The 24,810-nt window shown below is 40.4% G+C and overlaps 1 protein-coding gene across 3 annotated transcripts in view; it reads left to right on the top strand.

The window, feature by feature from the left end:
* Positions 1 to 794: 794 nt before the first annotated feature.
* Positions 795 to 24,810, top strand: part of RCBTB2 (regulator of chromosome condensation (RCC1) and BTB (POZ) domain containing protein 2) — a 55,407-nt gene continuing 31,391 nt past the window's right edge. Inside the window, exons 1-3 of one of the 3 annotated variants that reach the window (XM_006879498.1) lie at positions 795 to 945; positions 23,487 to 23,642; positions 23,905 to 24,055. In XM_006879498.1, coding sequence (XP_006879560.1) covers positions 23,517 to 23,642; positions 23,905 to 24,055 — 277 coding nt within the window. In that variant the 5' untranslated portion in view covers positions 795 to 945; positions 23,487 to 23,516. Of the gene's footprint in view, positions 946 to 14,178; positions 14,227 to 14,620; positions 14,663 to 23,486; positions 23,643 to 23,904; positions 24,056 to 24,810 lie in introns of those variants that run through there. The other 2 variants (XM_006879499.1, XM_006879497.1) reach the window with 2 other exon arrangements.

Below are 24,810 nucleotides of genomic sequence, written 5' to 3'. Positions count from 1 at the left end.
CTTGTAGGCAAAGATTTTGAATCTTCCTCTCACCTTCTTTGGACATGTTGTCAAGAGAAACCAGTCTTTGAAGAAAGACATCATGCTTGGAAGGGTGGACAGCACAGGAAGACCCTGGAGCAGACGGATTGTCACAGTCAATGTGGCAGTTGTGTCAGAGACTGTCAGACTGGCTCAGGATAGGAGAGGTTCAGAGCTATTGTTCTTAGGGTCACTATGGGTCGAAGTCAGTCTGAGTGCACATATCATCAGATAAAGGTATTAACATTGAAGGGCAGAGGATCTTACCCAAATCCACTCAAGTCTATGTGTAAGGGAACAATGATCACACACTTAAGAGCTGCAGTACATGTTACCCAAACCCGCTAAGACAACAGAAGTGCAGTGTCATTTGAGAATTTACTGCAAACAAATGGAGTGTGGCTGAGCTAGATCTGGGCGCCTCAAGGTAACCCAGGTCACCCCCATCATTCATTATACAATGTTGGCATTTGTCCTTTGTCTTAACACAGGATCTCAGGCAGATGTGTAGTGGCCGGATTTCCCAGATGCAGAGGCCAGCACCACTGGAAGACAAGGAGGCAGAGGCTCAGAGAAAGGGTGCTCCAGGCTCATATACACCCCATCCTGACAGGCCAGCCATCTCCACAGTGCCAACCCTGGAGACCTCAACTCTGGAGGTGTGTGCGTGTGAGGGGTATCCTTCAGGGGGATTATCGAGGAAAGGGGTGACGCGGGGTCCAGGCGCTAGCCAAGAGGAGGAGAGAAGTCCGCGCACTGCTGGCCTCCTGCGCCCTGCGCGCTCCCCTCCCGGGCGGGTACCGGGGTGCAGCCCGCCGCGGCCCGGCCGGTTCAGAGGGAGGCGCCAACTCGGCGCGGCGCCCCCGACGGAGCGGTAACTGCTACCCAGAAGGCGGGGCAGACGCGGACACGGCCTACGCGGAGGTAAAGGGGACAGAGGGTGGAGAGGGAGCGCGAGCGTAGGTAGACCGCTCCCAGGCGCTCCCGCCCGCCCCATCGGCGCTTCGCCGCCCCAACACCTCGACTAAAGGGCGCGGCGACCACTAAGGTGTGGCCATGGGGGTGGGGGTGGGGTAACACCTCCACCGAGGCCGCAGCCGAGGCGTTGCCGTGCGCGCTCTCGCTGGCGGGGGGCTGGGCGTACGGTGAGTGGCGCGCACGGGCCTGCTGGCGCTGCGGTGAAAATTGGCGCTGCGCGTGCGCGAACCCACAGCGGGTGGCGGGGGCTTGGGCGCGCCGTTCTGAAAAGGCGCCACTGTGCGGGCCGAGGTTGCTGCGCATGCGCGAACTCGCTAGCGTGGTTCGGCGCGCGGTTGAAGGGCTCTTTCACCGGCCAGTCCGCGGGCCGAGGGTCCGCACGCATGCGTGCATTGTGGTGGAGTAGGGTTCGAGCGTATCTGTCCCAGGATTTGTGAGGGTCGTGCGTTCCTTCGCTCCACGCCCCTGCCCCGTCCTGGTCTCCATGCCATCTTCCTCTGTGTCAGTATGCTTTCTAGTTTGCTTCTGAGGTCCAGAAAAACCGTGCTAAGTTTGACTAAGCTAGGTGAAACGTTAGCAGCTGTCTGGCGGAGAGGAAGCCGCCATAAACCTTTACTTTTGAGCCAGAAAAGATACTGCTCTCAACTCCGGAAATAAGAGCTCTTCAGACCTCCAGTACCTGCCCAGTGAGCCCACTTGGCCGACAGAACTTCCTTCCTGGTTGGTAGCAGGCGGATTCAAAACGTCCCCTTGCTTGTTCTCTTGTGCAGAATGGCGTAAAGCGATGAAACAGTCCTAGCTCCTAGTTGTAGATGCTAACTTCTGTCACTGCTAAGTAAAAGTGGTTGAGTTCCCAAGCGGTACTTTGCAGTGATACTCTTTTTGCACCTTTCTAGTGTTCAGTACTGCATTTAACCTTATTGATGCGATGGGATTTAGTCATGTCAGTGAGGGAGCTTTGGTGGCCTGGTGGTAAGAAGCTGCGCTGCAATTCCGAAGGCATATGGTTTAAATCCACCAGCTCCTTCGTGGGAGAAGTAAGCGATGAACTGCTTCTGAAAACCCTCTGGAGGGTCAGTTATGAGTGATTTCTGACTCGATATACTCAACAAATTCTATCAGGTACTGATTTGGGATACCTGCTAGCTTAGCGTGCTCTTATCGAGACGTAACCAAAAGGATAGTTGTTCAAATCCCTCTGTATAAAGTTTTACAGCCCGACTGAATTGACTCTATAGCAGTAGGTTTGATTTTCATTAAAGAGTTTTTAATGATGTTATTACTGTGTGTATTGCAATCATATATGCTGATAACAGACTTTTGGCGGTGTGGAATGCAAGGTCTGCTTTTTGTTATTAGGTGTCTTGCACTCGGTTATGACTCAGCATCCTATGTACAATAGAAAAACACTGCCCAATCCTGTGCCATGTTTGAGCCTTGGGGTCTCTATGCCAGTTCATCTCATTGAAGGTCTCCCTTTGCTTTACCAAGTGTATGCTGATCCAGAAGCATTCTAAGGAGTATTCTAGTTTCATTTCTTCCAAGTCAGATTTATTAAATCTTCTGGAAATCTGTTGTACATAGGTTCAGCCCCATAATACAAAAAGGCATCATTTTTTTAATCTTTCTCACTGTCAAGCTTGTATATTTAGTTTGAAAATACTATGGTTTAGGGCATGGGTTATCTTAATTCTCAAAGATATTTTTGCTTTTAGAAACTTTAAAGAGGTCTTTGATATCAGATTTGTCCAATAAAATATATTGTGAGGTTTCTTGACTGTTACTCCATGGGCATTGATTGTGGATTCAAGTAAAATGAAATTCTCTTCTGGCCTCTCTTTGTCATGATGTTAATTATTAGTCCAATTGTGAGAATTTTCATTTCCTTTTCTTTTTTCTTCTTCCCCCTCACACGACTATATGGTTTCTTAGAGAATAGCTATAATTTCTGTCAGAAACATTCATGATACAGTTCTTTACTCAGGACAGCTCTGGGCCAGTGTGGTGGTAATGATGGTGTACTGCCAGTTGGAATCAACTGGTAGCTGACCCACCAGCAAGTTTTCAGAAGCATTAAATTGCATGGGAGGAGATTACTCATCTTCCCTCGGAGAAGCTTGTAGATTCCAACCACAGGCCAGAAAGCCTAGTTAGTTCTGCAGGATATGGTGTTTCCCTCCACTGTGCCAGTAAGCCTAGACCTTCTGCTCTGGCTCTGTGTGATAACAGGTCTAGTTAAGCTCTGTCTCACACCGGTATCTGGTTCTCCCTTACCTCTGCTACTGCAGCTCCTCTAGTCTGAGTCTACTACATACTTTAAAATTAATTAAGACATGCATCACGGTTGTATCATCTGTCCATACCTATTCAATAGCTATATGCTGAACAGATTATTCGAGAAGCTGGACTCCATGATGAAGAATGTTGGTATTAGGATTTTCTTCCTGCCTTGTGGTATTGGAGGAGAGTATTGAATTTCCTACAGACGGCCAAAATGACAAACACATGTTTTAGAGAAGGTGCAGCCAGAGTGCCTGTTGGAGACAAGAATGGTGAAGCTTCATTTCATGTACTTTGGATCATGCGAGGAAAGGCTATTCCTTCAAGCAGAGGCTATTCCTTCAAGCTATTCCTTCGTGCTTAGAAAAGTGGCGAGACAACCAAGGACAGGAAGAACCTCTACCAGTTGGATTGACATAGTGACTGTAACAGTAGGCTCAAGTGTGTCAGAGATTGTGAAGTTGGTACAAGATAGGACAGGAATTAGATCTGTTGTTCATGGGGTTGCTATGTTGTACTGTTAAATGCTGTCAATTAGAGTACAGCCTACAAAGTACATCTTACCACCTATCTGAAGGTTGAACTGAAGGTAAGGTTCAGAGGGAGAACCTAATTTAAAATTATATATCCTTTGGGGGAGAAGATGCACTTTTCCATTCTTTTGTGGCGTATGTCTTTTATGGAGGTCTGAACGCATGTCGTTGTGCTCAAAATGACCATCTGATAAATACCACCTTCATTTATCATATATTGAGTGACAAAAATTGTTTAGAGTTTTGCCCAATATCAAAATGAAGAGACTGAGCAGATATGCTGAGAAAAGCATTACATTTTCTTTGCAATTACTTTTTTTAATTTTTTTTAAAATTTCTTTTTATATCTTTTTTTAAAAAAATTTTATTTTATTATTTTTGTGTGCATGTACCGTCAAATCAGATCTGACTGATACAGGAGGAGATTGCCCCTCCTTCCCCGGCAGAGCATCTGGTGGATTCGAACCGTGCGCCTCTGGGATTGTAGTGGCAGCTCCTTGCCACTGCAATTACTTTTTAATGTCCCGTCTTCTTACTCATAACCAGTGAGATTCTTTTCTAAGAGGAAACATTGCTTCCCCCCTTTTCCTTCTTTCTTTTCTAAAGCTGTATGGAAGGAAACATAAATCACATATGTTTTAATGTATTACATTGTTCTCAGAGAATTTGGAAAAAACCAGCCTAATGAAATTTCAGTCTGTAATTAATGGACCTTAGAGGATGAGGCTGATGGGAGGAATGATTCTAAAAAGGGCAGTATGTTTCCCCTCAGGCCTTTCGCTTCAATAGACTCCACACACTTTGTGTTTATGTATCAGAAGCTGTTGCCCTAGAACAGTAAAGGTAGGAACTCGAGTGATTGATTTATGTCTTTAATAAATGATCATATTCAATTTTTATTTCAATAGTCAACTAAAAATTAAAATGCTCCTGAGAGATGCTACTTTCCAGGTTTTTCAGGAATTATTGTTGTTAGTTGTTGTCTAGTTGCCTGTGACTCATAACGACCCTATTCATAACAGCTCTGAACCCTGTCCTATCCTGAGCTAGTCTCCCTGATTCTGACACATCTACTCACATTGCCCCAGTTACTGTATCAATTCATCTAATCCAGGTTTTTCCTCTCTTGCACTCTCTCTACCCTTCCAAGCATGGTGTCCTTCTCCAAGGACTGGTCTCTCCTGGCTATGTGCCCAAAGTATGAGTATGTGAGACCAAGTCTGAAAATCCTTACCTCTAAGGAGCGGTTTGGTTTCACCCTTTCCAGGACAAACCTGTTTGTTCTCTTGACAGTCCATGTGTCTTCAGAACTCTTCTTCTGAACTACAAAACAAAGGTATCAATTCTTTTGTCATCCTTAGTCATTATCTAGCTCCTAGATGCATAGCAAGTTATTGCAAAGGCTGGATCAGGTGCACCTTAATCTCTAGACTGACATCTTTGTACTTTAGCACTCTGGAGAGGTCCCTGACAGCAGACTTTCCTAATGCGATTCATCTTTCAATTTCCTTACTGCTAGTACGTGAGTGTTGTTTGTGGGATTGAGCAAGCTGAAATTACTAACAATCTCAGTCTCTTCTCCAACTACACAGTGTTGCCAGTTGGCCCTGTGGTGAGAGTCTTTGTCTTCTTGATGTTGAACTTCATTCTATATTGAAGACTGCATTGCAGTCCTTGCCCTTCTTCAGCAAATGCTTGAGGTCCTCCTCAGTTTTAGAAAGCATCTGCTGGTTGTGGCATCTGCATAATACAGGTTATTAATGAGTCTTTTTCCTATCCTGGTGCCACATTCTTCTTAAGTCTAGTCTTCCATATGATCTGTTTCACATATAGATTGAAAAGGTATGGAGACAGGATGCATTCCTGATGCTCTCCTTTACTGATTTTGAACCATGCAGTATTTCCTTGCCCTGTACTGATGACTGCTTCCTGGTCCAGGTGTAGGTTTCACATGAGCACCATCAGGTGTTCTGGGATTTCCATTTTTTCCAAGGTTAACCAAAAATTGTTGTGATCCATACCATACAGCCTTTGCATAGTCAACAAAAGACATTTCTCTGGTTCTCTGCTTTCAGCCAAGATCCACCTTCCTGACTTTAGTTGTGATGCCTCTAGTGTCATGGCCTCTCCTAAACCCAGCTTGTATTTCTGATAGTTCTTTGTCAATGTGCTTTTCTGGTCATTTTGGCATGATTTTCAGCAGGATTTTTCTTGCATGTGATACTGATATTGTTAGATAATGTCCACACTTTGTTGATCACCTTTCTTTGGAATGGGAACAAATATGGATTTCTTCCAGTCAGTTGGGCAGGTTGTTGTCCTCCAGATTTCTTGATATAACCTGGTGAGCAAATCCAGGGCAGCTGCTGTTGAAATCCATCAGTTGGTATTCCATCAATTTCTGGGGTCTTGTTTTCTGTCAGTTCTTTCAGAACAAGTTGAGCTTCCTCCTTCATCACCATTGCCTCTTGACCGTATGTTATCTCATGAAATTGGTCTTTGTCAGCCAACTCTTGGTAAAGTGACTCTATGTACTCCTTCCATCATCTTTGATGCTTTCTGAGTCATTCAATATTCTGCCCATTTATATGTTCAGGAATTTAATTACTGCAACTCAGAATTATCCAGAAATGGGAGATAAGAGACCAGGGAGAATTGTCAAGAATTCAAGGGTGATATCTAGGGCTCCTTTTCAAGGCTGAAAATAGGGGATCACATGGAGGTGCCTACTTCAAAGGGGTAGTGTACTTGTCTCCCTGAAAAGAACAGTTTTCGTGTCCATCAGTGGAAGGCTGATAGAACCTATAGCTTTCATTCCCCAGGTGAAATATGTCTAGTTCACATATGATTCTTGCTTATGAAACTGACAATCTCAAGGAAATGTAAGCCTTAATAGTATTTTTCCGCATTAGTCAGACATCAGTGTGTGGTCTGTACTGTCTTCAGCCTTGCTGGTCCAACCTGAGCTAAGATCTGTTGAGCATCTTTTTCTATTGGGTCTGCAAGAGCCAGTGAATGACAGCATAGCATACATGATATGTTGTATATTACACTGCTTGGGCATGATACTGAACAAATAAATTCCAGATGGAAATGAGCCAAAACCAAGGCATACTGTTATTCAGAAGGAATATTTACCTTGTGGGTAAAGGTCTTGAGCAATTACGTTTGTATTTTATAGGCATGTTAGCATTTTAAAAAACCCAAAACAATTACCATAAAGTATATTAATGTTTAATGGGTTTATGCAATGGACTTCAAATACCAGTTCTTTTTGACTCGTATACCGACTTAAAAATATCCGCACAGTTTATGTTAATTATTTTTCTTATTTGAAAGTGACTCTTTTGCTGTCTGTAGTGGAAAAGACAGATACTAGTGTGTTCAGTCATGTCCTCAAACAGTGCAACATTGAGTGGAATAAAAATCTGCCTCATTACTCTGGGTGGCATTTGGAATTTTTTTACATACACATACCCTGTTCTAAGTCAGTTGGCTGTTTATTATAAATGTACAGTAACATCTTTCTCTTTGAGGTTGTCTTTCAGTGTTTAGTTTGGTCCACCCTGCTAATCATTGGCTCACTATCGTGAACAGCTATGTAGGTATCTGATATTTGTCCTTGGCGTGTGACGCATCATTCAAGTTAAGCCAAGTTATTGCTACCATCCCCCCCTTTTTAAAAAGTGACCATTGAGATCATGTTTTATGTTAAATATAGCAAAGATGGCACTAAGAGAAACTATAAAAGATGCATCTAATGACTTTTCTGAGCTCTGGTGACCTTGGTAGGCAGTTGTGCTGCTAACTCCAAGACAGTGTCTCTCTGCTGGTTGGAATCCACCAGCAGTTCCAAGGGAGAAAGATAGGTAATCGCTTCCCATTCTTTTACAGCCTTGGAAAGACAGTCAAGGGTCTGTTATGAGTGGTTCCTGTTTAATGACCATGAGTTTGAGTTTGTGGGTTTTTTTTCTTGTTTTTGTTTGAATTAGAAGCTGTTATTAATGCCAATTGTTCTTTACTTGGTGTGGCACTCTTTTATGGTCTCTTCAGAGTTACTGGTTTTCTTGGATGTTTCTGGGTTTTGTTTTGTTTTTTCAGTAATAAGAGCATTATCAAATATATTGACCAAAGGATAGACTCTGTTAAAAGTGCTGAGTTCTGTATTGCAAGACAGTGTTTTTGTATGTCATTATTCTCGAGGATATTGTTGGAGTTAACTTGGTATTGTGACTTTTTCTACAGAAAAAGAAAATTCAAAGCATTGTGGCTTTCTTTACAGGAATTCCCAACTTCTTCAGCTGGAGTAATTTCTAGAGAGTAGCTATCAGCATTGAAAAGTGCCCAATTAGCTTCAGAATATAAGTTTTCCTGGAAAATGTTTATTCTCATAGACATAATTTATTGTTTTTAAGGCCAACAAGTGCAGTATTTTCATGTCAGATGGATACAAGCCATGAAAGAGGTACATAGTCATTATTCCTTATTAATCTGTGTATGTGTTTTGATTTTATGTATTTGCTTCCAGCACAGTGCTGGACACTAAAGCTGTATTTGTTAAAGGAATTTGGTGAATGAATGTATGTCCTATAATCAGCTTAACTCATTTTTTTGTCACAAGTATTACTAAATAATATATCATATTGTGTAGCAGGCACAGTGATTACCAATTATAAGATGTAAAGCCAGTCTTTTATAAGCTCTGTACAAAGGAATGAACTGTCTGACCTGTTCCATTGAGGAATATAATTAGATTTATCACGCTCCATCATCAAAGAATGTCTTCTTGACTACTAGTCTTAAATTCTCCAGTTATTTAAAATGTAAGGAAAATGCTCAAAATAGGATATGTAAAAATAAGGAGGTATCTGTTCCAAACAGATAATGTGAACATAAATTTTTTCATTATAGGATTAAGATGTCATTATAGAAAACTGCTAAAATGGACAATCTCACACAAAGGAATACTTTAGTTGACAGAAATTTGATTTTGAAAAATTACCCTTGGAAAATGAAGAATCTGAAGCTGGTTTCCAAGATTGGGAGAGCATCATACTGTTTTCTCTCCAAGTTGCACCATTTTATAGCCCTACTAGCTGTGGAAGGGAGCTCTTGTGATTCAGTAGTAAGGAATTGTGTTACCAACTCAAAGGTGTATGGTTCGAATCCATCAGCCGTTTGCTGGGAGAAAAATGGGCAATCTCCTACTGTGTAGGCTACTGCCTCTGAAAACCTGCTGGAGGATCAGCAATGGGTTGGTTCCGACTAGCCGGTGTACAGTAACAATAATAACCAGCTGTGGCTGAGGGTTCTAACCTCTCTCCATACCCTCATCAGCACTTACTGTTTTCTGTCTGTTGTTGCTAGGATGAGATACTATGTTGTTTCAGTTTGAATCTCTATAACAGAATTTCTTCATGTGCTTTGTTGGCCATCTAAATGTCTTCTGCCCCTTTTATAATTGGGCTGTTTGTCTTTTTGTGGTTGAGGTCGTTGGAGTTTTCTATAAATTTTAGAGTTTAATCTTTTCTCTGATGTATTGTCACCAATTATTTTTCTTCCAACTGTAGGTTCTTATTTTGTCCTTTGGAGAAGTCTTTTGATCCACATGAGGACTTAGTTTTTAGAAGATCTCAGTTGTCTAGTTTTTCTTCTGCTGTTTGTGCCTTTTTGGGTTATGTATAGTAGTAAATTGATGCTGGACCTCTAAGTTTGCCCCTATTTTTCACTTGATACTCTTCTTAATGTCAGGTTTTACATTTAGATAGATCAATCGTAAGTTAGTTTTTGTAGATAGCGGGAAGTACGGTACTTGTTTCAATTTTCTACAAATAGATAGCCAGTTTTGCCAGCACCATTTCTTAAAAAGTCTGTTTTTCAGCAGCCGGGAAATTAAAAGGCGCATTGCCGTGGGAAAGTCTGCTGTTAGGGACCTCTCCAAAGTACTGAAGAGCAATGGTATCTCTCTGGAGACTAAGGTACGTCTGATACAGGCCATGGTCTTCGCAATCACTTGTTATGCATCAGAGAGTTGGACAATGACCAAGGAGGATAGAAGGAGAATTGATGCCTTTGAGCTGTGGTGCTGGAGAAGAGTATTGAGAATACCATGGACTGCTAGGAAAACAAACAGATTTGTCCTGGAGAGGGTTAAACCGGGTGGCTCCTTGGAGGCAAGGATTTGGAGGCTCCATCTAACATACTTTGGACATGTTGTGAGGAGAGACCGGTCCTTAGAGAGGGACATCATGCTTGGGAGGGTGGAGGGACGGCGCAGGAGAGGAAGGCCCTCTATGAAGTGGATTGATTCAGTGACTGGGATAATCGGGATGGGAGTGTCAGAGACAGTGCGATTGGCACAGGACAGAGCAGAGTTTAGGGCTGTTGTACATAGGGTCGCTATGAGTCGTAAGCGACTCGACGGCACATAACAACAAACAACACTAGATTTCAGCTTTTTATTAAAGATCAGTTTTACAGAGGTGAGTGACTTTGTCTGAGAGTTCTCAGTTCTATTCGATGGGTCTCTGTGTCTGCCACTCAGTCAGTATCATGCTTGATTACTGAGCTCTGTTTACACATTTGCGAGTATAAGACCTCTCCTTTGTTTTTTATTCGGTAATGAAGATTTTTACTTAATTTTCAGGTAAGTTTTGCTTATTTGGGACCTTATTCCTGTACATGGAAAGCCAGTGATTACTTTCTCCATCTCTTTGAAGAATGATGGACAAGGTCTGAATTTGGGATTCCATTTTATCTGTACATTCCTTTCAGTAATATCTCCAACTTCACAAGGTTAACTCAATCTTTGAGCATGGTATATTTTTCCATTTATGTAAGTCTTTTTTGGACTCTCATATTAGTGTTTTAGAATTTTCTTTTTGAGGTTTTTTTTTCCATTCATATCTTTGATTATTAGATTTGATCCTAAGTAATCTTTTTTGGTGGCAATTATAAATAGAATAGTTTTTCTTACTTCTTTTCAATATTCTCTTTTTTTCTTTAGAGGAATCAAACCAGTTTTTGTATGTTTGTTTTCTGTCCTGCCACCTTGCTGAATCTTTACATTAGTTCTTATCATTTTCCTGCTTAGTCTTTAGGATGTTTTTAAACATAAGATCCTATTCTCTGTAAATGAGCCCTTTCCAAACCATAGGAATCAGAGTTTGCTGTTAGATTAATAGAGGTAATTTTACGTATTATTTTACACCTTGGATGCCTTTTATTTCCTTTTCTTGTCTTACTCCTTTGACTAGGACTTCCAATGCCATACTGAATAGGAGTGCTGATAAAAGGCATCCATCCATGTCTGGTTCCTATTTGAAAGGGGATTATCTTTAGTCTTTCTCCACTGAGAGTAACGTTTGCCATTGGTATGCACGTTCTTAGTTCTATGGGAGAGTTTTATTCTATTTTTATTTTTGTTGAGCATTTTTATCAGGAAAGAATGTGAACACCATAACAATCCTGGTGGATTCCTTTGCCAAACAGAAATCTGCTTACAGAAGTTCAGAATGGCTGTGTTCTGTCAGGTCTGCTGGCAATCCACTGCTTTGTCTTCTTGTTTGGTGTTTTAAATTCCTTTCTTCTTTCAGTATGCCTTTGAACTGTGTGTTTATCACTTTCTCTAATCCTCAGGAATTCAAGATTATCATTCATATCTGTTACCTTTGTTTTCTAGTGTCTGGGCTGCCATCTACATAGTCTGCTATTTTACCAGAAAACCCCCTAAACTGTAATTTTAACAGGTAAATAATGACTTATTGTGGTATTATTTCTTTCCTCATATTTTTTCCCTCTGATGGAATTTGCCTATGTGTTTATATTTTAAGTCACATTAGCCTTGCTTTAGAAGATAATTTTACAAGGGTATAAAAGGAACAAGATTAAGAATCATTGAGTACTAGATATCAGAAATTTAAAATACTCAGGTACAAATATTTTCAGAAGGAGTGCTCCTAACCAGTGTCAAATGAAATTGTTTGAAGCGTTCACCAGAAAAAGAAAAAAAAAAAGAAAGACTATCCTTGTAAATATGGTGAATCTTCCAAGAACTGCAAGCTCTTTGGTGTTAGTACTGATTCTGATCCAAATTGGGTGACCACTGGTCAGGTTGTAGCAACATGTCTATAAAGTAGAAACCAATTATGAACCTGGGCATATGGACATTATAAAGATCAAATGAGCTCATGCAAAGGACTTAGCATTTTGTACAAGACAATGTTTATTGTAACTGTTATTGTTGTTTCTCTTGTTATTATAGTATATCAGATCACAAATATGGAATTCTTTTTTGGCACTGTGGATATTTTTTAAAGTACATATTGCTGTACTAATATGAAATGACACAGAAGTAGAGGATAAGATAACTGTATTTCTTCTACATTCTATAAAGTATGTCCTCAAATAGTACAAACTGGAAAAGACTTGTTTTGTCTGGGATAATATTAGGAACAAACAAACAAACAAAGCCAACCTTGTTTTACTATAGTGCTCGAGATTTCAGCAGAATCATTTAACAGTGTTATACTGTTTTAATTTACGTTGAATCATTTGTAAATCTTGAAGGACTTTCTGATCACCAAAAATGAGATTGTTAATCTTACACTCACTGTTAATTTAATCACTGAATGCTTTTTCTTTGAATATGGTAATGCCCATATAGTAGGCATGTGCTTTTTCATAATTTAGCTAGTCAGATAAATAGAATTGGCTATTTCCCACCATTTTAATTTTTAAAGATTTTATTAGATATATTTGAAATTGATTGAAGATGTTGTAAGAGCTGCATTTATTGTCCTATTAAACAGACTAGGGAACTATTGGTCCATGGTCTCAGTATATTAAGGAGATGACACTGTGATGGTGGTGGTGTGAGATGTCTTGAAGTTACTTCCAAATCACTGTGTCCAAGAGAAGTGAACACTGCCGGGCCCTGCACCCTCGCCATCATCTCTCCTTTGCTGGGAACAAGAGTGGCCTCAGGACGGTGAGGGACTGCCACATCTCTACTTGGGCTTATCTGCCTTTAATTCTTTATTTCCACTTCCCCTGACTTGGCAGCACCTACCAGCAACAACAACTGCATCTCTTCTCCTTTTTGATTTTTATTCCAATAAACTTTGGGTAGATATGAAAAGGGAAAAGAAAAGAAATCCTCAGGAGAGACTGGCCCTAGTTTAGAAAAAGCATATTCAAAAGCTTTCAACAAATACATTGTGCTCTCCTATGAGCCATTTGCTGTAATGGTTCTAGGGCTGAATCAATCATGGTCCCTATTTTTAAAGAGCTTAAAGATACATAGAAATGAGAAACCATGTAAGAATAACCACCAGAGAGGCAGAATATAAAAAGTTCCATAGGTAAAATGAGGGGGGAGGGTGCCAGGGACTGCAGAGAAGGGTCCCCTGGACACTTGGGGAATCAGGAACAGTGTCAACATGGATATCAGCAGCAGTCTTACTGGAGCTGAGAGAGTAAATAGGATTTTAATAAATTTGCTAAAATAGCACACAGTGATGGTTTTCAGGTTAGGTACCTTTGGGTCAAGTCTGATGCATAGCTACTCTGTGCCCAACAAATCAGAAAGACACCTTTCCATATTGGTAACCAGATCAAGTTTCATGAATTTACATGAGAAAATTATAAGCATTTTTTTTAAATAAAGAGATTATTTTTCCCCAAACAATTTAGGGAAAGGAGCTATTTCCAAACAATAGGAATCAGAGTTTGCAGTTAGATTGCTTCAGTTTGAAAGACTAGAATGATTCTGAATATATTATTCTTGTTTTCTGAGAGAGGTGGGCCTTTCAGACTTGACCTTGCTTTTTTTATGACTGTTTTTATCTATTTAAAGAATCTAATTCTTGTAACTAATACCAAGTGGAATGTTCTGAAATTGGTATTTGAAATACTGATTGTGTTACACATATTGAACCCAACCTAATAAATCAGAAAAATGAACATTTCTAAATGTCATTAAATTTCTTTTTTTTGAGTAGAGATAGTATTCCCTGTGTTTCATCTAGAGATGATATACACCCTAACATCTGAACCACAGACAAGACTGATTATCTTTCAATGAAGCTGCTTCTGCTATTATGTCTACATTATAGAGTAATATATTATGTCTGTACTACAGTACAAAGTAGCTATTGAGAAAGTAGTTATTAAGTTGGGAAAAGTCTGTGCTATTGCTGTATACTTTATGACTGCTACTTCAGATTTTTTTTGTTACAACCCATGGTAACAAAGTTAACAGTCATTCATTCTTTTCATTTATTCCTCATTCTTTTCTCTCTCTTTCCCCCCCCTAGCTTAAGAAGTCAAATACTTTTAAAAGGAGCTCAGAATTAATCAATCTGCTCTTTAAAGTGACTTGGAACTTTCCAATCCTGGGGGAAAGTTGGCTAAGGTCTAAAATACATCTTCCTCTATCCTTGGAAAGTACACTTGGGCACATATATTTTCTCCTTAGCCCGTAGATTTAAGAACCTCCGGGTGTCCTGGGTTTACTTTTCCACCTCAGCAGGAGCATTCCCATAAACGGCCATCCTGTAGTTCTGCATGTGCTGGAAACCCTTTTGGCTTCTGTAGGTAGCTGTCAACTCCCATACTTAAAGCTTGGTCTCTTTCCCACCCCCACCCCTACCCCCACCACTGCCTTTTCCATATTTAAGTTTTGCTTATTTTCTTTGTTAACTAGAAGTAAAGTGATATTTAAGTGCCTAGTTTAATCCAACCTAAGGGATCCTGGTTTTGATTTTACAAATACTTTTTCCTTAGGGACCTCACAAGACCGAGTCCATATGGAAGAAGAACTTCCGCTTCTTTGTGGAGAAAGTGGCAAGGTTAGAAAAAAAAAATCACAAGCATGTAGTTTTCCATTGCATGAAGACATGCCAGTGAACATCTAGTGGGGCCCTGACAGGAAGGACTTGGAATCTTGCCTTTGAGAGACCTGCAGTAGAGTGACTAAGATGTCAAAAGAGAATGATTGAGGGCATGGAGAATGTTAAAGGGCCTGGCAAAGAGCTGTAGATTTTGTCTAAGGGACAAAGAAAGGACCTTGAGAGAAGCTGACATTTCAGCCTATTGGAGACCAGCTTCTTTCACAGATAATGCTTTCCCTGAGTTGAACACTATTTACAAGGAAGACTCTATTCCCTGATACTTAAAAAAAATATTACCAACTACTTGATTCTAGATGAAATGTTCTTAATTCATCATGGATTTTCTTGTTTCTTTTCTATCACACCTGAATTTACAACCAACCAGCTCAAAGTCTAACCAGTGTTCAGTTGAGGTTGAAAGTTTCACTGCTTTCTGTGTTCATAATCACTCCCATCTTGCCTTTTTCCTGTTTTATTAAATTTTCAAAATATCTGCTCATTACTCTTAATGGGTTTATATTAAATCTCATTGCTAATTTCCACTTTCTGTTCTCCATTCATTTTTAATAAAGTACTTTAATAGATGTCAACAGATATAGAAAACCAGCAGTGGCATCCAAAGTGGGTAATGCTCCCAAAATTAAAATATTATGTGTGCCACGTAGGTAGGGTTGCTCATCTGGGTTGGGTTGCTCTTGTAAGGAAGTCCAAGAAGCAGTTTGTAAAAAGTAAGATACAGAAGTTGAGATTCTTTAAGATTCCCATTTTTCCTACCTGGGACCTAATTTTGTAAAATAATTTTTTTTTAAAAAGGACTCATAGAATTAGCAGTAAACTTCTTTATTACATGCAAGATGATTTTGTTGCCAGGCAGCCCTTAAAAAGGAAAGTATTGACTTTTTAAAAAAGATTTTTTTTCTCTTAAGACTTCACATGTAGAGTTTATTCTGTTTACATACCATATTTTAAATTTAATTGTAACAATTCGAAAGTTGTCTTCTAAGTGATGTGCCCTAATCTGCACACAAAAGATTAATAAAAGCATTTTGAACTATAATTTTATGGCAGATGTAGCTCCTTCTGTTTTTCTTTAATATCAAAATTAAATATAAAATCGCAATGGGCTCTATTGTGTCAGAGATGATGAGGACGGCATAGAATAGGGCAAGTTTCAGGTTGACTGTGTATAGCGTTGACAGCACCTAACAATAATAATATCAAAATCACACTGTCTTGCCTTTCCCAGCCATGCCTGCTGGGGGTGGGGGAGGAAGGAGCAAGTGGCACTTGAGCAAAGTAGCAAAGGAAAGACTCGTCTGCTACTAGTAATCACCTCTGACAATCTTATATACAGTTAAAAAGGTTCTTTGGGCCAAACTACAACCATCAATTGGGCTTAAATGTCTTGGTTTGTTGTGTAGTTGGTTTTTTGTTTTAAATGTTACTATTTCTAATAACAGCAACCATTTTTATTGAGCACTGAGTAAGAGTGGGATTCTGGTGGGGCTGCACACTCAATGGTGGTGCCTCTCTGGGAGTTTGTATTCACCAGCTATTCAGGGAGAAGGGTGGGCTGTCTTTTCCTATGTGGTGTACAGCCTCAGACGCACATCAGAGAGTCAGACCAGTGTTGGCTCCAACTTGATGGCCATGAGTTCGAGGTCTGAGTTTACGAAAATTTAGGAGCTGTGCTGAGTTTCATGTACTGCCAAGAAAACAAATAGTTCCGTCTTGGAGAGGGTGAAACCAAGTCCCTCCTTGGAGGCTAGGATTTTGAAACTCCGCCTCACTTATTTGTACTCAACTCGAAGGCAGTCAACAACAACAACAACAACTATGAGTTTGAAAAAAATGTTAGAAAGTGAATTGAGCTTTAGGAAAATTCATGGTAAATATTCAGGCAATAAAATAATAAAAATAATATAATGAAATAAAAAATATTATAAAAAAGAAAATACTTGCCATTCCAGCGCCTTTGCATATAGATAGATGTTTCATTCATTATGTTCATCATAGTGTCCCACTGTCACCATTTTCTGATGCCAAGTTTTCCCATCACTTGAAATATGAATTTTAAGGGTATAAATATTTTACCAGTTTTCATCCCCTGATAGCATTCCGCCCCCCCTCCCCCAGTACAGAGGGAGGTGGCTTGGTTCATAGAGAGTTGCTCTGCTAACCTAAAGGGGATGTTTCTCTGACAGTTCAAATCCTCCAGCACCTCTGTTGGTGGGCAAAATACAGCCTCCAAAAACCCACTGGAAGTTCAGCTATGAGTCAGTTCCGTATGGACGACAGTGAGCGTTTGAGGGTAGGCAGGCTTTGAAATACCAGCTGGGTGGCCTTGGTATTTCTGATTTCAGCAGATCTGGTGACTTGGAGACAAATGGTTAGAAACAGAATGACATTTACAGCTCACTTTGAATCATCAAAGAAACCATAGATTTTGCAGAAGGACAGGCAGAAATCTAAGCATTTGCTTGAAAGGGAAAAATGAGATCTAGATTATTTTATCTTATCATCCTTGTGCATTTGTATATTTTGGCCTGTTGGTGGAAGATGAGCTCAGGGCTGTTCTTCTCTGTTCATAAAGAACTCTATGGGAGTTTCTTTAAGATCTGTGCCTTTGTATGCATCCTACAATGCATGCCATCATTAGGCCTTCCACTTTATGTGGACTTTTTACCTGCACTCAGGAATTATGTGCGACGTCAGGTGAGCTTGAATCTTGACTCATCCATGTAGGAGCTTTATAAGCTTGGAGGATTTATGTAGTTAGTCTCTCAGTGCCTCAGCTCCATAATTTCTGAAATGAAACTATCTGTGCACTCTGATTGTATTGATGAAAATACTAAATAAGAACTTTTTTAACTAGCACATTAGTATGCATACATTTGAAGCCACTTCTCACACTTACTTCTTTTGAGATGTAAAGGAAATGTAAAAAAAAAGTAATGCTTTCATAGAAAGTAAGAGTCCTTAATGATACATATAGATGGATAGTTTAAAAGGAAATTTTAACAAAAAACTAAGGTAACTAGAATCTGTCCTTCATTCTGTTGTGGCCATGGACAAATCATTCTTCTTTCCGTAAATAAAGTATCTCACAAAGTGCAAGGAGTATTTTTTTAAAGGCCCCAGGATTCCTTGGTTAATGTAATGATATTGCATGACAGGTTGTCTTCCTAAAAATGACATAAAATCAAAAAAGAACATAGTTTCCGAAGTTGCACATAGTAATGTTGCTGTTGTTCTTCGGTGACTCATAGCAATCCTACAGACAACAGATCTGAACGTTGCTCAGTCTTCACAATCTCTGATATGCTCTTGCCCATTGTTAAAGTCACTGTGTCCATCTTGTTGAGGGTCTTCCTCTCTTTTTCTGACCCTCACCTTTCCCAGCATATCTTTTTTGTAAAGACTGGCACCTCCTGACAACATGTCCAAAGTATGTGAGGTGAAATTTAGTCTCATTGTCCTTTTCTCTAAGGAACACTCTGATTTCACTTTCTCCTAGACAGACTTGTTTGTTCTTTTGACAGTCCGTGATATATTCAGTACTTTTTTCTAACATGACAATTCAAATGCATCAATTCTTTTTCAGTCTTCCTTAGTCACTGTCTAACATATAATAATTTCGTACATTGTCCAACATATAATAGTAGTGGTGGTGTTGTTGGTAGGTGCTGTCTAGTCCACTATACCTCCTAGAGACCCCACGAGCAACAGATCTGAACAGATCTTGCCCTGTCCTGCTTCATTCTCACGATCTCTGGTATGCTTGAGCCCATTGTTGCTGTCACTGTGTCGATCCATCCTGTCAAGGGTCTTCCTCTAACTTCATATATATATGTGAGCTTTCTTTAAAAAACTACAAGTTACAAATAAAAGCTGTCTCTTAGTACTGAAGAGTAATGATGTCAGTCTGGAGACTAAGGTGTGCCTGATACAGGCCATCATCTTTGCTATGCATCAGAGAGCTGGATAATGACTAGGAAGGATAGAAGGAGAATTGATGCCTTAGAGTTGTGGTGCTGGAGAAGAGTATTGAATATACCATGGACTGCTAGGAGAACAAATAGGTTCTTCCTGGAAGAGAGTTAAACCAGGCTGCTCCTTGGAGGCAAGGATTCTGAAGCTTTTTCTTACATACTTGACATGTTGCAAGGAGGGACCAGTCCTTGGAGAGGAACATCATGCTTGGGAGGGTGGAGGGACAGCATAGGAGAGGAAGACCCTCAACGAGATGGATTGATTCAGTGACTGGGGTAATGGGGGTAGGTGTATCAGAGACAATAAGATTGACACAGGATAGAGCAGGGTTTAGGGCTTTGTACATAGGGTCACTATGAGTTGCAGGGGACTCAACGGCATGTAATAACAACTTAGGGAATATCTTTGGATTTTCTTGTCTCTGATTTTTTGGTTTTGTAAAATGCTCTAGGAAGGTACAAGTAATCACTGGTTTAAATCAAAGTCGAAAAGATAGAAGAAGACATCACTGTTAGGGCTTGGGCACAGTTTGAGTGGCATGGTGAGGGGAGAGGCTGGGTGTGGAAAAGGTCGATAGCTAGACCCTAACTCCACCTCTGCCATTACAAGCAGCATGATGTTGTTACAAACCTTCTTCGGTCTCTTCATCCTTATCTTTAGAGCTCTTTTAAACATTTACCTGTTACTGCTAGCTGTCATCAAGTCATTTCTGGCCAGGGAGACCTTATGGATACCAGAACAGACTGCTGCTCAGTTCTGTATCTTCTTCCTTAGTCGTTGGTGTATTTGAGTCTAGTTGGATGGTGTTATATTGTGATCCACCAGTTTTCATTGCATAGCTTTGAAAGTAGATTGCCAGTCCTTTCTTTCTAGTCTTTTTAATCTGGAAACTCTGCTGAAACCTATGTGTCATCATGGCCCTGCTGGAATTTCAAGTCTGCATAGCTTCCAGAATCAGTATTGCTTCACAGTATTGAGAACTGATAGCCGAGGGTGGTGAGCAGCACTCAGTAGCTTCCTGAAAATTACTCAGAAAATGTAGAAACCAAAAGAAAATGTAGAAACCAAAAGAAAAACTCTTTAAATTAATACCAGGAAAATTCTGTCTCTGCATGTCTTCGACAGTAAACTGGTTGGCCATGAGAGACACCTGTTTGATGGGTTGTGGTAGTCATCTTTGACTTGCTGTGGAAACACTCTCTATGGGTACAAGTTTAGGCTTATGGTTGTGACTACCAGGGCATATTTGGGACATTTAAGGAAATAGCTTACTGAAGGAGAAGTGTGGGTTATTGAACTTGAATGCAGAGAAGAGAGGGGTCTATTGGAAGAATTTCCTTGTGAAGGAGGTATGACGGGATAGAAAGGGAAGTATGAGATGGAAGTAGAGCCATTCATTTAAGCATATATTCCTTCAATAACTGATATTTATTGTATGCTGTTGTTACTGTGTACCATAGAGTTGCAGCTAGCTCACCAGTGACTCTCCAGTGGGTTTTCAGAGGCTATAAATCACATGGGAGGAGTGATCTTTACCCCACAGGGCAACTTGTGGATTCAAACCATGTGCCTTTGGATTGGCAGCACATCTCCTTACCACTAGGTCACCAGAGCTCTCTGTTTATTGTCTACCTCGCCTGGTTCACATGACCAGATGAAAGAGACTGGCTCTCTCTTCAGAGAATCTATAAGGATGGGCCCTGGATTAAATCACCTTGATGAGGAATGGAGCCTTCTAAGCCAATGGTGTGGACATTAAACAGGCAGCATGTGTGAGGCAGTTGGATTCTGGAGGGTAGGTTCTCTTGATTTGCTTGAAAGTCCAGTGTAAACTGTTGGATCATTTTTTTGTTTTGTTAACAATTATGTGTAAACTGATTGGTCACCTAGATTTAGTGGTCTTATAAGCAAAGAGATCTTATAAGGAGCTGTTAGCTGTAAGCCTCTTGTTTTAAGTCTTAATCAGGACCTTGTAGGAGGACCTTTGTATTTAAAAGACAACTGGGTCCTCAGGCCTGCTGTTAATTGTGTTTGGGAAGAACATTATTCTAAGTGGTATAGTACTTGTCGGTCAGTTTGCTGTACTGAGATAACTTGGAGTTGCTGTGATTCCGAACTCTGTGTAACTAGTGTGTCAAATGCCTTAATGGTTATGCATGGTGGATAGGGTTTGGTAGAGCTCCCAGTTAGAGACAGGCTTGGAAGGAGGATTGGCGTCTGCTTCTAAAACAACAGGCCTTTGGAAATTCTATGAACAGTAGAGAAACAACAATAGTTATAGAACAGTGTTCAGATCTTTAGTTCATAGGGTCACTATGAATTGTATTCAGCCCAACAGTGCTTAACAACAGGAACAACAACATAAGAGCTTTGGAACCAGCAATCAAGAAGTCAAAAGATATGTTACATTAGGAAAATCTGCCATTGACCTCTCCAAAGTGCTAAAGTGCTACCATTCTATTTAAGGTGTACCTGATCCAGGCCTTGATCTTTTTAGTTACTTGCTATGCATCTAGAAGTTGGAAAATAAATAAAGATGACAAAAATTGCCTTTGAGTTGTGGTATTGGTAAAGAATACTGACTTTGTTTTGGACTGTCAAAAAGACAAAGAAATATATCTTGGAGAAAGTGGTAACCAGGGGCTGCTTAGAGTCAAGGATGATGAAATGTTATCTCAGATACTTTGGGCATGTTCTTAGGAGGAACCCGTGCTTGGGAAAAGACATCACGTTTGGAAGGGTGAAGGGTCAGCAAAAGGTGAATTGACGCAGTGACTGTAACAATGGACTCAAGGATATCAGCAATAATGATGATGGCACAGGAAGGGCAGGGTTCAGATCCATTGTTCATAGTCAAGGTTATGAGTTTATGAGTCGTAGTCAATAATGAGGATGGCACAGGATACAGCAGGGTTCAGATCCATTGTTCGTAGTCAAGGTTATAAGTTTATGAATCGTAGTCAAAGGATGGCACAGGATACAGCAGGGTTCAGATCCATTGTTTGTAGTCAAGGTTATGAGTTTATGAGTCATAGTCAATGAGAATGGCACAGGATACAGCAGGATTCAGAACCATTGTTCTTAGTCAAGATTATGAGTTCTAGTCGACTCAATGGCACCAAACAACAACAGTAATGGAAATGAGTTAGTTAATTAGAGCCCCACCTCACCCTTAAGGGGGAGAGGACCAATAGATTAGCAGATCTAATGGAAGGAAAGTAGTTGCTAGTCCAATCAGCTACTGATCAAGTTGATGTAAAACTTAATGAAAAAGACTTTAGAATATCCTTTGACCCTCAGCTCAAGCAGTTACTAAGGGGATAGCAAGCATGCCATTTGCCAGTTATGCTGCTGGCCTAGTTGGTAAGGAATTGTGCTTTCAACTCAAAGGCACTAGGTTCAAATCCATCTGTTGCTCCAAGAGAGAAAGGCAGACATTCTTCCATATTATTTACTGCCTTTGAAAACCCACTTGAGAGTCAGCTATGAGTAGATTCTGACTCAAGACCACAAGAACAATGTGATCTTATAAGGAGCACAAATGCATTAGATTTTGAGCTGCTAACCAACAGCTTGATTGGTCAAACCCATCAAGCCCTTCACAGGGTGAAAAACGGACAAGTAAATATTTACAACCTCAGGAAACTGATAGAGGGTCACTACGAGTCTGAATTTATTTGGCAGCAGTAGGCCTGGTTTTTTTTTCAGTTAGAACTGTCATAATTTTTTTTAAGTGTTAATGTAGAAATGTCTTTAGGGTAGGGAATAAATAGAAACTCTTTTAAAACACCTTTCTAGTGTGTACATTAAATGTTCGCCTTAGTTATTTATTGCTGTTGTGACAAAATGTCCCAAGTGGATGGCTTTAAAGAGCAGGAGTTTATTTCCTCATGGTTTTGGAGGCCAGAAGTCCAAGTTAGGGTCTTAACTCCTTCCTTGTTGGTCACCCTGGATTCTTCTTTGGCTCTCTTATTAGTAAGTGGCCCTTGCATGGTGTTTGTTTTTCCTGTGTGTATGCATCTGTCTGTCCATTCTATCCCTTTTAGAAGTTAGGTATAATTAGTTTTAAACTCATGATGACCTCAACTAATTCTATCTTATTAGATTGTATTGTGGAAGGAAGATGATTCCATGCCATAAGATATAATTACAACATAGATATAGGGATACAGATATTTTCTGGGGAGCGCAATTGAATCTGTAACACTTATGGGATTGTTGATGCTCATGATCCAGTTTTCAAACCTGAGTGAGGGTGGCGTGAACCCAACAGCTCAAGTTGAAGGTTGAACATTTAAATCATTTCCCTGGTGTGTCACTTTCATTGTTCTTTTCCTAAAGACTTGTTCTAGTTATGAACTTCTGACCTCCTTGTGTTAATGTCCTGACCACGATTCAGACATAGGCAGCAATTGAAATAGTAGTCTCTCTTTCCCCTGCTTTTACAACCATTGTAGTTTTTCAGAGCTACATTTAAGATAAACATTTAAAGTACTTGCTAGACTCTTAGTTCCCAGAGTTCTGGATAAGATGACTCTCATGTCCTTGTGGGAAATGAATAGGTGTGATCTGATTCCACTCAGGGCATTTGGTGCTGGTTGCTTTTTGAATGGTGCTACAATGAGTCCTGTGCTGGGGACAGGCCTCCTGCCTCAGTTAATGGCATCTTGGATAGCTGCACCTTGTTGTTCTGAATATAGCATTCATTAACCCACTTCTGTGGAGGTGAAGGGGGCAAAGGAAATTTGTTTGACTCTTTCTCAATAATTTTTTTTAACCCCCTTTTCAGCCAGTACAGGCTACTCTGTCATCTTTGAAGATGTTAGATGTGGGAAAATGGCCAATTTTTTCCCTTTGTTCTGAGGAAGAGCTGCAGTTAATTCGTCAAGCTTGTGTCTTTGGCAGTTCCGGCAATGAAGTTCTATATACTACAGTAAACAATGAGGTAATTTTGAAGGAACTTCATCCATCCGCAGTTTTTGGTAAGAGAGCTTCTAATCTGAAGAACTTGGGGAAAACTAAGGAGATAATGTCAAAAGGGCATAGGAACACACACACACACACACACACACACACACACACACACGCACGCGCGCGCATCCCCCGTGGGACAGCTCTCTTATTTTATACTGAAGAGGTTTTATTCAGGTAATTTATAGGTCTATCAGAAGTAGAACTGTGTTAACCAGCAATGGCTTTTCTCACAGATTTTTGTGCTTGGCACCAACTGCTGCGGCTGTCTAGGGTTAGGCGATGTCCAGAGCACCATTGAACCTCGGAGACTGGATTCTTTAAGTGGCAAAAAAATAGCTTGCCTCAGCTATGGGAGTGGCCCTCATATTGTCCTCGCCACAACAGGTAAGCTGGAAAACTGGAAAAGATTAGAGTTCCTACCCCTTGGAGGCTAGGATTTTGAAGCTCCATCTTACATACTTTGGACATGTGGCCAGGAGGGACCAATCCTTGGAGAAGGACATCATGCTCAGAAGGGTGGAGGGACAGCTCAGGAGAGAAACACCCCACATGAGATGGATTGATACAGTAACTGGGGCAATGGGGTAGATTTGTCAGTGAGACTGGCTCAGGATAGGACAGGTTTCAGAGCTGTTGTACATAGGGTTGCTATGGTCACAGGCGACTCAGTGACACTTAACAACAACCTTGTTTGTTACAAGGTAAACTAGAACATCTCCTTAAACCAAGAACATGCCTTTTCAGTAAGTACGATTGCTGGCTCTGTCCTTTGAGCTCACCTCTGCTTTGGACAAAGTAAAATATGAATGTATCCAGATACGATAGCCACAAAATTGTTGTTGTTGTTGATTGCTATCGAGTTGAGCATAGCAACCCTATGAATGAAAGACCTGAAACCTTTCTGTAACTATTGTTGTTTCTCAAAGTTCATAGAGTTTCCAGAGACATGTTGTTTAGGAATTGGGTGCCACAGTCCTGTTTCCAAACCACATAATAGAGTGGATGAAATCTGGTGATCTTTGGCAATTTAAATATATGAATTTCAAGATTTAAGCACAGTATGAATGGTGAAGAGACTGAGATAGTTAACAGTTTTAGTTTGCTTGGCTCCACAGTCAACACTCTTGGTACCAGCAGCC

Source organism: Elephantulus edwardii, unplaced genomic scaffold (genome assembly GCF_000299155.1).
Source record: "Elephantulus edwardii isolate Elephantulus edwardi_28Jun2011 unplaced genomic scaffold, EleEdw1.0 scaffold00004, whole genome shotgun sequence".
Taxonomy (NCBI): Eukaryota; Metazoa; Chordata; class Mammalia; order Macroscelidea; family Macroscelididae; genus Elephantulus; species Elephantulus edwardii.
Note: the sequence above shows the minus strand (reverse complement) of the source record. Positions and strands in the feature narration are given on the sequence as shown.